Consider the following 15,509-nt stretch of genomic DNA (forward strand, 5'->3'; position numbering starts at 1 on the left):
GCCCAGCCTGCTCCTTGGCTGGTTCACTGAGGCTTCCTGCTCTGGATCTCGAACTAACCCTCCCCTTCCTTCCTCCTCCTCCTTTCCTCCACTGCCTTCTTACCCATATTTAGCTGCTGATATCTCACTCGTGTTCCTCTCCTGACATCTGTCTTAGCCATCTCCACTGGGAGTCTCCCCCTTCACCACCACCACCACAAGACCTACAGGCTGCTCCAGGCTGGAGCGGGAAGGCCCAGGCTCTGCCAGTTGGGGTCTCTGCCTTGCAGCTGAGGCCAAACTCTCTTCAGGGCCCTCAACACACAGTTGGACCTCCAGACTGTGGGAGGTAGACCCGGCACTCGGGGCTACCAGTCAGAAGCCCTCAAGTATGCCATGGTGAGGGTTCCATTGCGGCCCAGCTTTGAAGACAGGGGACAGAAGATTCTTGTGGCTGACAAGTGAACAAGTGAACTGGGCAGCCTGAAGCAATCCCAGGACCCAGTGGGCTACAGCTGAGAGCCACCAGCTCTTGGGAAGTTACTTCTATCTACCTCCAGGAGCTCCGAGAAAGGGCAGGGCTGGGCCTGCCAGCAGGTCCCAGATTTAGTCCCAACCAGGTGGTGGCAGTACTTGTGGACACACCCAGGTCCCCATGGGAACAACCCCTCCCCCATCCACCCTCTCCAGTTGAGCCTAGTGCCCGACTGGGCAGATAACCCTAACCCTATGCCACTGAGGTGACAGGACGGACAGGGGAAAGTGATCAGAGGCTCCAGAAGAATAAGAGGACAGAGAAACTTGGCAGCAGAGCAGGATGTGGCATAGAACAGCTGAAATACCTTGCTCTACTAGGACAGCCACCCTCTTCCCATCTTCTGTTTTAGACACAGAAAAATCTCTCAATCTCTCAATCTCTCTCTCTCTCCCTCTCTCCCCTTCTCTCTCATGCTCACTCATACTCTCACACTTCATTCCCCAACATCACGACACCATTTTACACCCATTTCTCCATGTGGTTAATTTTTTTTAGTTCTCATTTTTTCTAAGAAAAAAGCAACAAGAAAATAATTCAGAGTTTATACAAAACATCTTTACATTATTTTTTTTCCAAAAAAGACTAGTATTTACACAAATGGCAACAGAAACAAAAACAAAAAACCCTTCCGACTGCCACCTGGAAGGGGCTGGCTGTTCTGCTCCCTCTCTCTCCCACCTGGCACTGGGGTAGGCAGCTGGCCAGGAGGCAGTGTGGAGGTGGATGGTGTAAGGCCCAGCTCCTTCCATGGCCACTCTGGAGCGCCTGCAAGGCACACTCAAGTGGCAGTCTGTTAGCAGCCGTGCTGGCAAGGAGCCGGGGTCAAAGTGCACGGCGTGGTGGCCCAGCCCTGGGTGGCCTCTTCCTATGTCCAGGCCCCAGCCCAAGATTGGGGGGCCAATGAGAGCTGGGTTGGGGAGCACCCACCTGTGCTAGAGCCCAGAAAAGGAGCAGGCCACCTGGCCTTATACCCGCTTAGGTCTCTGCCCTGGGCCTCTGTCTCCCCACTGGGCCAAAGGGGCCAAAGGGGGGCCAAAGGTGAGGAGAGAACAGGGTGGAAGGAGGAAAAGGGAGAACTCCCAGCTTTGCAGGGCAAATAGCCACCTGGGCACCTCACCTCCCTCCACCCCCCATGAGGTCATCTGCCTGCAGCAGCTCTCCTGTTCCCCAGGCAACAGCCAATTAAGACGTTAATTACCGTGAGAGTGAGGGAGGCAGGAGATGCCCAAGAATCCCACAAGGAAGGAATTTTTTTTTTGGTGGAAGGGTGGCAGCCACTACCCCATTGCCAAGATCAGCTCTGTAGCAGAAGGGTCGGAAGGGGAGGGTGAGACACCTTGCCCAATGGTGCTGTCATCTTTGCTCAGAGGCAAGAGCAGCCCTGGTCTGTCTCTCCCGCCCCCATAACAAGGGGTTTATAAAAGAAATGCCATCCTATGCTTCCTGCCCCCAGCCCTTTATACTGGGCTGAGCCAGGCTCAGAAAGCCTGGGAAGGGGCTGCCTTTTCCATTTTTCTTCCAAAAAAAAAAAAACAGATGAAAATGAGTCAACAGCTAAAAATTGAACATAAAAACATTAAAAACAGTGATGATAGTGGACAAGCAGTCCTGGGAAGGGGAAAAGGGGGCGAGGGAGACAGGACCAGGGGTATCCCCCTGCCTGCTGTCCATCAGCGTCCAACCCTGCCCTCCAAGAAGGGGCGCCCCCACAGAGCCCAGAGGCCTGGCCAGAGGGGGAAGGCACAAGAGCATGGGGGCTGGGGGCACAAGCACCCCTCCAAAGCCCAGGGGCAGGGCAAAAGGGGGATTATAAAAGCCAAGAAACTACAAAACTAAATACAAAGGTGGGCACAGCTGGCAAGGGGAAGGGCATGGGGAGAAAGGAAAGGTGCAGTCCCAGCCGACTGTCCCTCAGGGCCTGAGGCCGCGCCGGGCTCTCAGACCTTGTAGTAGATGTTCGCTGGGCTTTGGGGCGGCATCTCCTGGACGATGTAGACGGGGTGCCCGTAGTCCCCACTCACCTTCTCATAGTGGGGACAGTAGTTGTTCTCTGTAGTCCGTAAGGGGATGATGATGTCGCTGGGCTCAGTGCCCGCCGTGCCACTGCCCCCCTTGGGACTAGCCAGGGTGCTGAGTGAGAGGGCCGGCGCCCGCTGCTGTGTGTGCTTGCGGTGCCGCTTGCGCAGCTTTAGTAGCAGAACCGTCAGGAAGATGATGATGAGCAGGAAGATGACACAGCCGGCACCCACAGCCGCAAACAGTGCCACCTTGGAGTTGAAGAAGCTGTCGGGGTCCCCGCTGCTGCCTCCACTCCCCACTGAGCCACTCTTGTCCTCCTGGTTCACAGTCTCTGAGGAAGTGAAGAAAGGGGAGGAACAGTCAGGGGCATGTGGAAGATTTCAGGCTGGGCCCCTTCCTGCCTTTCTTCAGAGACAGGGCCTGAAAGGCCAGCGGGCAATGGATCTGTGCTCCAAAAGACCCCCGTGTACTCACCATGCTTGCCGTCAGAGTCACCCAGGGAGCTCCGACCGCCGGGGGCCTGGGTGGCCATGTTGATATTGTTGTCCGCCTCATTGCTGGGCCGGCTAGTAGTCAGCTGCTCAGGTGTCACAGCATTGGGGTCTGTAGGAGGGGACAGGACAGGTAAGGGGAAGGGACCACATCAGCATGGGGGCCTCAGTCATCCCAGATGGGCCAAGTATGGCCTGTATACCAGACGTCAGCTACTCTAACATGATTGCCCCTCCCCCCTCCCAACACACCCACACCCAGTCAGGGACAGCTGCTGCAAAGGCCTAACCAGGGGCCCTCAGACCAGGCACTCACCTTGCCCGACCTTCATGACAATCTTCATGGTGCGAGTGCGACACACACCTCCCTCCCGGTTCTCCAGTCCCTCCAGGCTCCCATTGGATGTAGCTGCAGCAAGAGGCCAGCACCGTCAGGGGGAGAGACAGGCATGCCAGTATTACCCAGAAACCCTAGTGCCGCCTATGCCTCCATCAGGACAGAACTGGGAGGTGAAGGGTGGCAAGCAGCTCCCATCTACCTGCGACCCTTTCTACTTCTCTCGCTCACAGGAACTGAGCAGCCAGCCCTGTCCAGCCTTTCCAGGAACTAGCCCATCCCCCAAGGGTGCTGGTCATAACCAGGCACTGGCCATTCTTTCTCAGTGGACATTAAGTGTATCTTCTCATTGGGCAATGTTGCTCAGATGCAAAGCAATGAGAACTGGCATCTTGAGGGAGGCTTCTACAAAGATGAAAAGGAATCCCGGATTTGGGGTCAGGAGAACTGGGTTGGAGTCCCAATCCTATCCCTAACTCGCTGTGTGATCAAGGGCAAAAAGTCCCTTCCCTTCTTGGAGTGGCAGTTCTCATGAAGAGAGAGACCAAATAGCTAGCTGATCCTGAACGGCTCTGCCAACTCTGCTATTCCTAAGATTAGATCTTAGGTGGGCAAAGAAAATAAGAGAGAGAGAGTACCACAAATTGGAGTCCTCTCCCACTCAACTCCTAGAGCCAAGGTGAGCTGGCAGTAGGCCCTTGGTGAATATTGGGCCAGAATTCCAAGGCCAGGCTGGGAGGGGCACATTCCCACCTTCAAAGCAGACCAGATCAGATGGCCCTAACTGTATGCAGTCTCACTGTACTACTTAGAAGCCGCCACTGCTACAGGATAGGACAGAACCCCATGATGGGCAGGGACTCACAGGTAATATAGTAATCATGGTGCTTCTTAAACTCCAGGCCCATGTAGTTGGGGCTGAACTCCTGGAACTTGATGGTGAAGCGGATTTCCTTCTCTGGCCGATTGCAGGTGACCAGCACATTGGGGTCAAGCACAGTGCTGCAGGCAGCCGCCTGCTCAGGCCGAACCAGGTATAGCTTGTAGTACTCGTAGGGCCGCCCTGCTTCTGCTCGGGGACAGATGATGTCCAGCTTGTCTCCAATCTTTGGGTAGATCACCAGGCCCTTCCCACTTAGGAACCTGCCCAGAAGGAAAGAGGGAGTCAGCCTCACGGTTGGGGTTTTCAGGCTATCTCCTGAGCTGGGGAAGCAGACAATGTGGGCTGGGCTAGGCCTCCTGAGTGAAAATGGCAAAACAGGAATTCTGCCTTTCCTCCATGCTGGGACTGGGGGTGGGGAGAGAGAACCACACTGCCAGCAGGGTGTGGAGGGGGTGGCCCATGGGCAAGGCTGCCAGGCTTTGACTGCTTGGCAGGGTGGGGCGCTGCCTAGCTGGGGGAGCCCTTTGTCCTAATGTGGCATTTCCGCAGGGGGTTGACGTGGCTGATGGGCTGGGTACCAAGATGTCAGGCCTGTGCTGCCTGGAGGTGGCAGCCCAATCCTCCTCCCACTGCCATCACACTCACATTCCTTCACAGCCGCTGCTAGCACCTCCTCTGCACACATGTGCATATGCGCATGCACACACACAAGCCTACACATGCCTTAGCTGCTGCTCCCAGCCAATGGCCAGGAGAGCTCAACCTGCCTGAGACCCATACCTCCTCCCTCAGCCTTGCTAATCTTGGGCATGATGAGGAGACAGAAACAGGCATCTCCTGGAGCTCAGGGGTAATGGACACAGTCTCTGGCTGGGTGCTGCTCCATACAGATCTGCCCACTCCCCGCTCATACTACCCGGTGTCCTATCTGGACACATCTCACCACAGCATATAAGAGCCTGAATCCCCAAAATTAGCCAGGGTCACTCCTAACAACAGAAAAAGGGTCCAAAGCAGTGACAAAAGATCATATAACATAAGGTCCCGGGAGGCTCCCTCATCTGTTTTCTTCCCCCCACCTTCACACTGCCTCTGCTCCAGATCCTGAGAGATGGGCAAATGCCATCTGATCTGGGTTTGTCTTCTACTCCAGAAAACCAGGCACTGGGGAATAGCAGGGGCAGGGCAGCCGCCCAAGGCCACCCATTCACATCCCTCTGTCCTTGCCCAAGCACATAGTAAAAAAAAGTCATGCTCTCTTGGCCACCTCTGAGGCTGGTCGAGCTGGAGCTGGGAGCTAGGCAGTACTGTATAAGAGAAAGAAGACAGACTTTGGAATCAGACAGACAAGACCCTTACTAGTTCTGTAGCCTTGAACGTGCTGCCGATTTTCCCTGAGCTTCTGTTTCCTCCCTCATAAATTGAGGGAGGTAAGAGCCCTCCTCCCTAGGGGTGTAGAGGAGAGGTGCAATGGCACACACAGAGCACCTAGCACACAGTAGGCCCTCAACATGTTTGACCACAAGAGGCAGGCAGCCAGAGATTGACACCAGTCTTGTTTCTTGGGTGAGGTGGATAAGAAGAAAAGATGTGGCCCCATCTATAAGGACCTTACTGCCTGATGTGGGTCAGAAAAGTAAATGGCCAACACTCTAGCTATAGACAGTACCAGGCTATCTGTAGCTTATGTGTGAGGAGAGGAGTTCAAACAGCAAGGGCTGGAGGCAGAGAGTGGAAGGAACACAATGTCAGAGATGGGTCGACAGAAAAAGCAGGAAGAAAAGGAATCCTGGGTGATGAATAAGAAGACAACGCACAGCAAGAGTGAACAGCATTGATTTGCAGGGAGGGTGAACTCACAATATGACATATGCATGATGTATTACCGGGTTGTACATCTGAAACTAATGCCACCCTGATACAGTCAACAAAAAAGTAAAAATAAATAGATGATTGATTAATTAAAAAAGAGTGAACAGCACTGGTTGGGACACAAAACCCAGGTCAGTGACTGGTAGAAGAAGAGGTGGAAAAAGCTCAGCATGAGCCAGGCTCTGAGAGTCACAACACATACTGTGGGCTTCGTCTCCCTGGGGACAGACCTTCTAGTGGGAAGGACAATGAAGGGCTGGAGGCAGTACTTCACAAGAATGAAGCTGAGTAGTTCCACTTCCTCAGGTTATGCATTCCACAGTGGAGACTTCAAGGTATGAGGGCCAACAGGGAGCTCAGTGTCCTTGCCCAAAGGAGGGAAATGACAACCAAGGAGCAGAATAGGACGAGTAGGGCAACTAGGCCAAGCAGATGAAGGACATGAAGAACATGAAGAAAGGCAGCCCTCTCTTCATGTTGAGTGAGGCTCCACCAAGCCAGGGCCTGCCATCTTGCTGCGTGGGACAGTAAGAGCCACACTGAGGTCTCCCCCTTGGTACCTAACTTTACTGCACCCCAGAGGACCAGAAAGGGAGCATGCATGGGATGGGGGTATATATCAACATTTCAGAGGGAACGACCCCACCCTGTGCACTATAAAGAGCAAAGAAGTTTCACCAAAGCCCCTATAATTTCCAAGGTATTTTTCACTTTCCAATCCTCACACTGGTTCTATCCAGACAGCAGGATTAGACAACTTCTAATACCTTAGAGCCAAGAGGAAGCTTTGAGACCCACTGAGTCCAGGCTTCGCACGCGAAAGTATTAGTGATCAGATGAACGTTTCCATGGAAGGGAAGCACTCACAGACAATCCCAAGGCGACAACATTCACCCAGGATGTTCGCCCCCTAGGAAGCCTAAGAACAGTTTGCACAGCTGCACCTCAACAAGACCCTCCCTGGGGGTCACAGCAGGAACATAGAGGGCATGCAAAGGAGTACAAGCCAGCTCAGCTTTCTAACCACCTGGTCCTGGCTTACTCACCAGGGTGTCCTGACTGCTCTGAGCATTCTCCCATCCCCACTGAGGATACAGAGCCCTGGAACTGGAAAACAGGGCTTCCAGCTACTCAGGGTTACCTGGAACCCACAACACGGGGGGAACAGATGTCTCTGTGGTAGGTGGAAGTGGGGGTAGAAAAGAGGACTATTGCTCCTGACACCCCTCAGACTCTCTTCAACCTCAGTGAGCAGAGTCCATAAATATTCATCAGTGCATTTGCATAGCAGCTGATGGAGGGAAACTTACCTTCCTCTCAAGTGCAGAAGGGAGAGGAGACTTGTGTTCCCTGACTCTGACCCCCATCATCGTGCGTTATCAGCACCTTCCCCATCACTGGAAAAACTGCTTTTTGCCCTATGAGCGAAGCCCAAGAAAGGGGCAAAGGGCCATTAGGGCTGCCTGTGTAGCCAGTGAGAGAGTGAGGCCATGAAACCAAGCACAACACTAGTCATATTATACAGGGGGGCCCTGTAGGTTTCATCTCATACTCACCAGGTTGGGAGTAGGGGCAGAAGAGGAGGAGGAAGAGATTGTCCTTAAGTTAAACTCTCTATCCTCCACTTTTCTAAAGCTACTACTGCACCCATTATCAAGTCAAGCTTCCCTGCCTGGGGCCACCCCCAGACAATGCCCTTTTCTGGAAACTAAGGGGATTGACATGGCCCAGCAGGAAGCCTGAAGCAGGTCGTCATGGTTACCCTTGAGGCCTTCACCTCTTAGCATCTGATAGCCCCAGGACCCGAGTGAGCGAGCAAGTGAGCGAGGGAGCCACCCCAGGGAGTAAAAGGATTTAGGAGAGGCTGCCTGAGCAGTCCAGCTCCTGCTTTGGGGCCTGCCTTCTCCCCTGCATCCTAGTCTAAGTCTCTCCCGAAGCCTTCCCACTGAGCTCAGAAAAAGGAATCCTGGAATAGAAGAAGCCTGAAGGGTCTGGGCAGTAGCCTCCAAGGCCCTGGACTGGTCAGGGGCCAACTGCCCCCTGCTTATTTTGTCCAGCTGAGTGCCTGTCGGCCCATACTGGCAAAATCTCCAGTGGGGAGAGCTTACAGTGTGGGGTTGTACCCAGAAAGCTGCCTGTGTCTGACCAGATCTATACTTCCTTTCTCCTCATCCTTATCTCAGGCTCTTAGAACCTGTGGTCAGACAGTGGCCAAGGACAGAGTCTGGTCCCAGGCCATGCTAGTTCAAGGCTGATATAAGACTCTAGCCACAGCCTTGACTGGGTGACCCCAGCACCACCATACCTGCATCCCATCCCCACCCCCAGTGTGACAGAATCAGCAGAGGACAGACCCCCAAGCCAGAGCTCAAGTCTGCTCTCATCCCAGCAAGGGTGGGGAGCCCCCAAATTAAAGGCTCCTCTTTCACTCCCCCAGCTCCACCCAGCCCCTGAGGCGGCTGAAGCAGGCCTGGCGTGTCCCAGCAGTGCCCGCCCAGGCGTGGGTGGGCAGGAACAGCAGCTGGGTCCTGGCACACACACACACACACACACACACACACACAGCACTGTCGGAGGCAGGGAAACCAGGAGAGTCCCACAGGAAGTCACCCTCCGCACCCACACTGGACTATGCCCTCCTGTCTGCCCCACCTGACCAATGCTATAGGGTCCACTAGAGACTTAACCCTCCCTTCCTCAGTGTCTGCTTTCTGTGGGGTCCCTGAGAGTAAGATTCCTGGCCCAGAGAGGAAGCAAAGGCACTGTTCAGAGCTCTGGAGAGAAGGTGCCAGGGAGCAAGTTGGCTGCCTCTGGTGCAGGCTATCTTCAGAGGTAGGCCCAGCAAAGTCAAATGAGGAAGTCAGAGCACTGCTCATCCCACGCAGGCAGGGCCTGAGTCACAAGGACAGATGCACGCACACCTGTGAGGTGAGAGGGGAATCCTGGGGCAGGGAGCCCGTGCCTCTTTCCCAAACTCCACTTTGAATTCCCATGTCTCCTAGAGTCTAAGGCAGCAAAATGGTGTGGACAGAATGGCACACAGCACAGTTCTATCCCAATGGGCTGACTTACTGTAGCAGACAAATCATTTCCCTTTTCTGGGTATATGCCTCCTCATCTGGGAAATAGGGGTGATTTCAACTTCCCAGGGCTGTTTGGAATATTCGATGAGCTCACATAGGAGGACACTTGTGAATAGCAAGGCACTGCCTGTCAGCACACCAAGTACAGCACTATTTAGGAGTAAGAAGCTTACAGTGCTGGCTGCTAGCACCCCCACCCAAAATACCGACACACCCAGAAGGGGATGCTGTGGGACAAGGGGGCAAGGACCCCCAAATGTAGCTGGCGAGCATCCCCCACCTCAGCTCCCCTAATATCACAGGGTGGACCCTTCCCCAAAACCTGGCATTCTCCTTGCAGCCAGCAGCCTCCTGGCTGGCCCACCCTTTCTGTAGTCCCAAACCCAGATAAACCACAAGGCACAGTAGTATCCAGGGCCTGCCCATCATCACCCACTGAACTGGTGAGGCAGTGGAGAGCTTGAGGTGAGAAAGGGAATCCTTGATTCAGCCCCTGCCTTACAGGCCCTTCTGGCCCTGGCCTGGCTGCACAGGGTGGAGGTGGGGAAGAAGAGCAACAGGGAACTCAATGAGCTGCTGGGTTCCCATCGTTCTCAGGCCCCCACCTGTGGCCAATCAGCCACAAAGTAGAGGAGGTCAGGTCCCTAGCCGCCCCGGAAAGGGGCCCCATAAGCTGGCCTCCCCAGGACTATGAGCTGGAACAGCTGTGAGGGGGCTGGGGACAACACTTTGGCTTAGCGCAGGCAAGCCTGGGTTGGGGTCTGCAGCTGCCCCCACCTATGCTAGATGGAGTCAAGGGTCCTGGACGCCAAGCTGAACCCCCACCCCCACCCCCTTGTAGAGAAGGTGTAATGTGATCTCAGGCACATTCCCACTCCCTGGAGGTGGGGGAACCTGAGTGGGGGGCAAGAAGGGGTCAGAACGGGACTGAGAGACTGAACTGCAGCAGCTGGACTTGGCTGAGGACTCAAGTGTGAGGTTTGCCGGCTGCCCCAAGCTCTCAGGGGAAGAGGCTGGGGGAGGGGGACCGCCCTGGGACCTTCTGTAACAGTCCCCCACCCAACTGCAGACACACACTCTGGTTCTTCCCAACATCTAGTGGGACCAAACCCGCCTCCCCACGCTGTGCCCATCGGACAAAGCCGACAAGAGGTGGCAAGAGCTTCTGCCTCATTGGCCCCCGAGGTGGCCAGGGTTTACCACACTGGGAGGCCCCAGTGCCAATGTAGGAAAAAGACTGGGAGTCTTGCGTCGGCCCTTCCCGCTCCCCTTTGCCGGTCCGGTCTCCGGTGCACCCCGGAACCTGGAAACATACCTCTAGCCTCACCGCTTCTTTATTTTGATTTTTTTTCCCAACGAGGAAGCAATTAAACAGGTTTTATAAGCGCTGGGAGACTTTGGGGAGGGTGGTTGCCAGCTCCTGACAGGGCCGAGGAGACAGACCAAAAGCCAGGAGGAAGAGGGGAGGGAAGAGAGAAAATGAGCCTGTGAGGAAGAGCACGGGCATGTGCGAGAAACAAAAGGACTTGAGAAAAAGAGGCAGAGAGTGACTAAGAATGAGAAGGGAGTATGAGAAAGGGAGAGCTGGTGAGACTGGCTAGAGAGGGGAGCGCGGATCAGAGGACAGAGACGGCCAACTGACACGGACTCGAGAGGGAGAACTTGGGCCAGAGGCACAGAGGGACACCGACAGAGCAGCAGAGTGAGACTGTTTATTTGAAAGGCTGTGGCAGCCTGAAGGTTGGGCGCGGTGGTAGAAGCAGCCCCCAGAGCCCCAGGCAAGCGGAGGGCAGTGCCTCCCTCCCATCTTCTTGCTCCCCCCAAATGATGGCTGCATTCCAGACCCCTGAGATGGAATGGGGAGTGGGGGGAGTGCAGTGCTGGGGACACAGGACCAGTCCCCAACCATTCCCAGAATCTACTCAATTATAGGATGGAATTTGTGCAGGTCCAACTGAGTTCTCAGCCATCACCCCCACCCCACAGGATGCCTGCCCTCGGCCTGAAGTGAGTACAGTGGTGTCAGACCTCAAAAACCTGTAAACCAGTCCAGGGCACTTAAAGGCTCAAAACACAAAAAGGAGGAAGCTCAGCGAGATCTTGTTTCTCCCAGCTCCACCCCCCCAACTCTGCAGGAGGGCTCCCTTCCAGCTGTGGAGCCGCCTGCTATCTCTGGTTAGAGACCCGAGAGAGCAATTAGGTCACTCCCATGAGCCCCTATGATGGGCTACCCCAGGCGGCTTTCAGCTCTCCCAGCTCAAGAGGGAGCTTTTCCAGCCTCCGCCCTTACAGGGGAGAGCTGGGCACTTCACAACCCTTCTGCCTAGGCTCAACGGCCCAGGGCCCCCCAGACCATTTTGAATCCCTACTGTTAGGAGAGCGCTGTGCCCGATTTGGCTTCGGGTAGGGGAGAAAGTCTTTGCTAATCCCTTTCTTGTATCAAAACAGAGCCCTCTCCCTTGACCCTAGTTTAGCTACCTCGCCAACCAGTAAATAGGACCCTACCTTAACCCAAGGGGAAGAGAACTAAAGAGGCTGTCTTCTCCCACTCCAGGGCCAAGAGGGGCACATCCCTAGGACCTAACAGGCTGAAGCAGGCAGGAGCCCGACAAGTTAGCGGGGAGCCCAGGAGAGTGGACAGGAAAAGATTTCAGATACAGGAATGGGAGAGCGCAGACAGGACAGGCCAAGGCCCCTACTTTCTCATTAAGTGGACAATATCTGCACACTGTGGGGACCTCAAGAAAACAGGAAGGAAGAGCAATTTTAACCCTGGGTTCCAACCTGAGTCCTGGATGCCAAAAGGGAAAGAGGTCCAGAGGTCACCACACGGCCCCATCAACTCCCCACTAACAGCCCAGAAACCAGTGAGCCACCGCCCTGAAGGGTGTGTGTGTGTTGGGGGGGGCAGTGATTGTGAGGGGAAGGAGGAGGGAAAAAAAGGATCTCCTCTATATAGCTGCCTCCCCAACCCCTTGGGGAAAACTACACACAGCTCCCCAATCTGAGAGACACAGGGTGAGGGCCAATGGACCGCCTAGGCAGGAATCCTTCAAACCCTTCACTCCCCACCCACCTCCTTCCCAGGCTGAGCCGCACTCTCCTCCCGGGCGCCCTCGAATCTCTGCCACAGGCTCCACTGGACCCCCGACGGGCGCGCTGGATCGACACCCCCCCCCCCCCGCAAACCCCTCTTCCACTCCGCCCCTCTCCACCCGCCGCCTTTGTGAGCCTGGAAGCGGCGCCCGCCCTCCCAAGGCCCGGCAGGGAGAAAAGGGGGGCTAGAAGAGACGGCAAAACGAAAAGCTAGGGAGGCAAAAAGGGAAGAAAGAGAAATGAAAACGGGAGAAGCCGGAATGGATGTAGGGGCGCTGCCATCCACCCCAAGCGCGGGGTCCCCCACCACGGTCCCTTCACAGCTAAACAAATGAGGAACCTATGTTCCGGCCTCATCCCTCGTCCAGGTCAAGCTCGCCCCCCCAAGTAGCTCTGGGTGAAAACCACCACGTTCCCAGGGGCCCCAGAAGGGGTTTGCCTTCTCACCACCACCACCACCCAGCTCTCTAGTGCGCTCCCGAGCGCCCGGACTCCCAGCTCCGTCTGGCGAGACCATCTCGACTTGATCTGGGACGTGGTGAAGAGAGGGCCCACAAGCCGCGGGGTCACAACCCAGCCAAGTGCCCCCACCCCACCCCGCCGCACCCTGCCCCGCCCGCCCGCAGGAAAACACGCTCGAAAAAGACAGAGACAAAATGGGGCGCCGCTCCTTTTCCGAACACCTCCACACTCGCACTCGGGGGCGCGCGGCCTCACCCCGAAAGAGTGCCTCCCATCCCCAGGCCCCAGGGACCACAGCAGATAAGTTACTCACTTGGGGTTGAGGGAGCTCCAGGACACGGGCTCCAGGTTCTTGGCCAGCGGCGTGGCAAGCCGGCACAGCGCCAACACGACCATCGCCACAAGCCACTTGCCAAGCCAACGCTGCCCAGGCCGGGCCATCTTCCCGGGGGCAGGCTGCAGTTCGTGATCCCCTGGCGCCTCCTCAGCAAAGCTCGCCTCGCCTTCCCTTGCCGCGCTGCGCTCCGAGCCTCTCAGGCTCCCATCCTCCGCGACCGCCGGCCTTGAAGTGCTCCCCTCCCGCCGGCTTCGGTGTCGCTCTTCTCCGCCCGGCCGGCCAGGAGGACTCACTGGGCAGCCTCCCCCAACCCGGGCATGGGCTAAGGCCTGCGAGGGCTCGCTCCCCTGACCTCTCCGCCGCACCAGGCGCGACGGGGGCTCTGCGCCCCCGGGTGCTCCCACCCGATTCCGCTCTGCTCCCCGAGACTGTTGGGCACTGAGCACCCTTTCCCAGACGAGGTCCTCCCACTCGGGACTCGGTGGCCACCCGGACGCCTCGACCGTCCCGGGATCGGCGCCCCTCGGAAGAAGTAGGAGTCTCCCTACTATTGGAGCACGGTCCGGGGGCTCCCGCCTGGGTCGCCCTGACACGGGTTCCGTTCCTCCAGGCCACACTGGGAGTCCGGGCTCCGCGCCCCCCGACAGCTTCTACTTCAGCGCGGGCCCGGCTCAGTGCACTTAGAAGAGCGGGGAGATGCGGCCAAGCGGGTCAGTCCCATCAGTTTATGCCTCTGAAGCCTTGGCAGGGTGGCCAGGCAGCCCGGTCGCCGAGTCCTAGCTCCCCGGCGATTGCGCCGGAGGGTCTGCGGCGGGTGCGAGCCTCACACACCTCCCACTGCTGTTCAGCGCGCATAGACTCCCTCCGCTGCCGCTGAGCTGTCTACTCCCTTGCTCAGGCGAACGCAAGGCCAATCCTACTCCTCTTAGCCAATAGCATGCTCCGTTATGGGGTCCTTGCCCCACACCACGCCCCCAGAACAGGAACGGGGAGGGGCTTCAGGGAGCTCTTAAGGACGCCGAGCTCTCGATGGCACCAATCTGAGTGTGCGGCTCATGCGGTTAGGGGTGGGTCCTGCCTAGTCGTGTTCCCAGAGCGCTCACCCCGTGGGAAGTTGGCGCTCCTCAAGAGCTGTCGGCCTCTTCTCCTCCCCGAGCGCCTGATCAACACTCCGACCCACTGACCCGGTCCACACAAGCCCTGTTACAAGTATCCCGGGAAAGTAGTACTTCCCTTCTCTTTTTTTTACACACGCGAGCCCTCAAGTCCTGCTCTGTGCTCAGCTCTGTGGCAAGGAGAGCCTGCTTGCTCCCAGGCCAGTCTCCCGTAAGGCTCTGGTGGTCATTCCTCCTTCCGCCCTTGCAATACTGTGTCCGCTTGCACTTGAACCCAGAGCCCTGAACTCATTACAAACGGATAGCGCTGGGTGGCGAAGATTCAGAGGAGCTGAATACGAGATCCCGGGGAAAGTTGAGTTTTTCATCCCTAGGGACCAGGCCTTCGGAATTTCTGATTTGGGGGAGGGCCCAGATTTAGAGTACTGTTCTGTCTGCAGGCACAAGCAAGGCCTCGGGATAGGCCAGAGGGGAAAAGAGGGCACCTCGATAAAGGAGACACCTCGAGGGCAAAGAAGAAAGGGCGCAGGGCAGGCGCCTTTTGAAAAAGCAAAAGCGGGCATTCCTGTCCCGAGACACTGGACTCCGGCCCCTCCCGGCCTCGCCATCTGGGTCTTTGTCTCTCAGCCCTGGCCCATTCTCCCCGCCCCTCCTCGCTTCCTTGCTTAAAACTTTGGCTCCATCCCATAGCTCAGACCCTCCCGGTCCGACCCGCACGCCTGGGTCGGATCCTAATAGAAGCACTCACGTGCTAATGTCTCCCCCTGCTGGTCTTTTATAGCACTGGGGGCGCATGGGGCAAACCTTGCTCTCACTGAGCAGGAGCGTGGCACACACAAGCCTGGCACACGCGCTTGAACACAAGACCTGGAACAGACGTGGTGACCTTGGCAAGAACCGAGCCCCAATATCGGAAAGAAGAGAAAGCACGGGAGAAAATTCTGGGTTTGGGGTAGAGTTTGGGACTGCCAGGGATAAGAAATCCCCTTCCTTTATGGAGATAACTAAGCGAGGAACCATTTGAGGTACGGAAATGCTCTACCATTTATACAGTTTCATGCCTTTGTGTCAGGTAGGAGGCTGTCCAGTAGGGGGCTGAGCTACTGAGTCTCTCACTGTATTACCTGATGATGTCTTTGACTGTAGAGTGGACCCCCATTTGGCAGAAAATATAGAAGGAGAAGCTGGGCCCCTCCTACTCTTGAGGACACCACCTCCAGAGTGAGAGAGATCTGGGTAGATAGGGAGGAAGGAGCTGTGTAGAGTCTCTCAGATTCTAGCTGGGCCCCTTACTGCT

The 15,509-nt window shown here is 56.3% G+C and overlaps 1 protein-coding gene across 1 annotated transcript; it reads right to left on the reverse strand.

Annotated features, from left to right (window-relative positions):
• Positions 1-1,044: 1,044 nt before the first annotated feature.
• On the reverse strand, positions 1,045-13,992 carry EFNB1 (ephrin B1). Its single transcript, XM_037133107.2, has 5 exons — positions 13,074-13,992; positions 4,230-4,507; positions 3,344-3,436; positions 3,011-3,139; positions 1,045-2,867 (listed from the first exon to the last, which is right to left on the reverse strand). Exons 1-5 carry the CDS (start codon positions 13,199-13,201, stop codon positions 2,455-2,457), a joined length of 1,041 nt encoding a protein of 346 aa, XP_036989002.1. The 5' UTR covers positions 13,202-13,992; the 3' UTR covers positions 1,045-2,454.
• Between the last annotated feature and the right edge of the window lie 1,517 nt (positions 13,993-15,509).

The sequence above is a fragment of the Artibeus jamaicensis genome, unplaced genomic scaffold (genome assembly GCF_021234435.1).
Source record: "Artibeus jamaicensis isolate MK-2021 breed Jamaican fruit bat unplaced genomic scaffold, CSHL_Jam_final scaffold_2375, whole genome shotgun sequence".
Lineage (NCBI taxonomy): Eukaryota > Metazoa > Chordata > Mammalia > Chiroptera > Phyllostomidae > Artibeus > Artibeus jamaicensis.

What these genes read in the sequence shown, in the direction of transcription:
- EFNB1 (XM_037133107.2), bottom strand. Translation starts at nt 13,201, where the DNA reads ATGGCCCGGCCTGGGCAGCGTTGGCTTGGCAAGTGGCTTGTGGCGATG. An exon ending in TGGAGCTCCCTCAACCCCAA is followed by an intron (nt 4,508 to 13,073) that starts GTGAGTAACTTA and finishes CCTTCTGGGCAG; the next exon opens with GTTCCTAAGTGGGAAGGGCC. An exon ending in TGACTCTGACGGCAAGCATG is followed by an intron (nt 2,868 to 3,010) that starts GTGAGTACACGG and finishes TCACTTCCTCAG; the next exon opens with AGACTGTGAACCAGGAGGAC.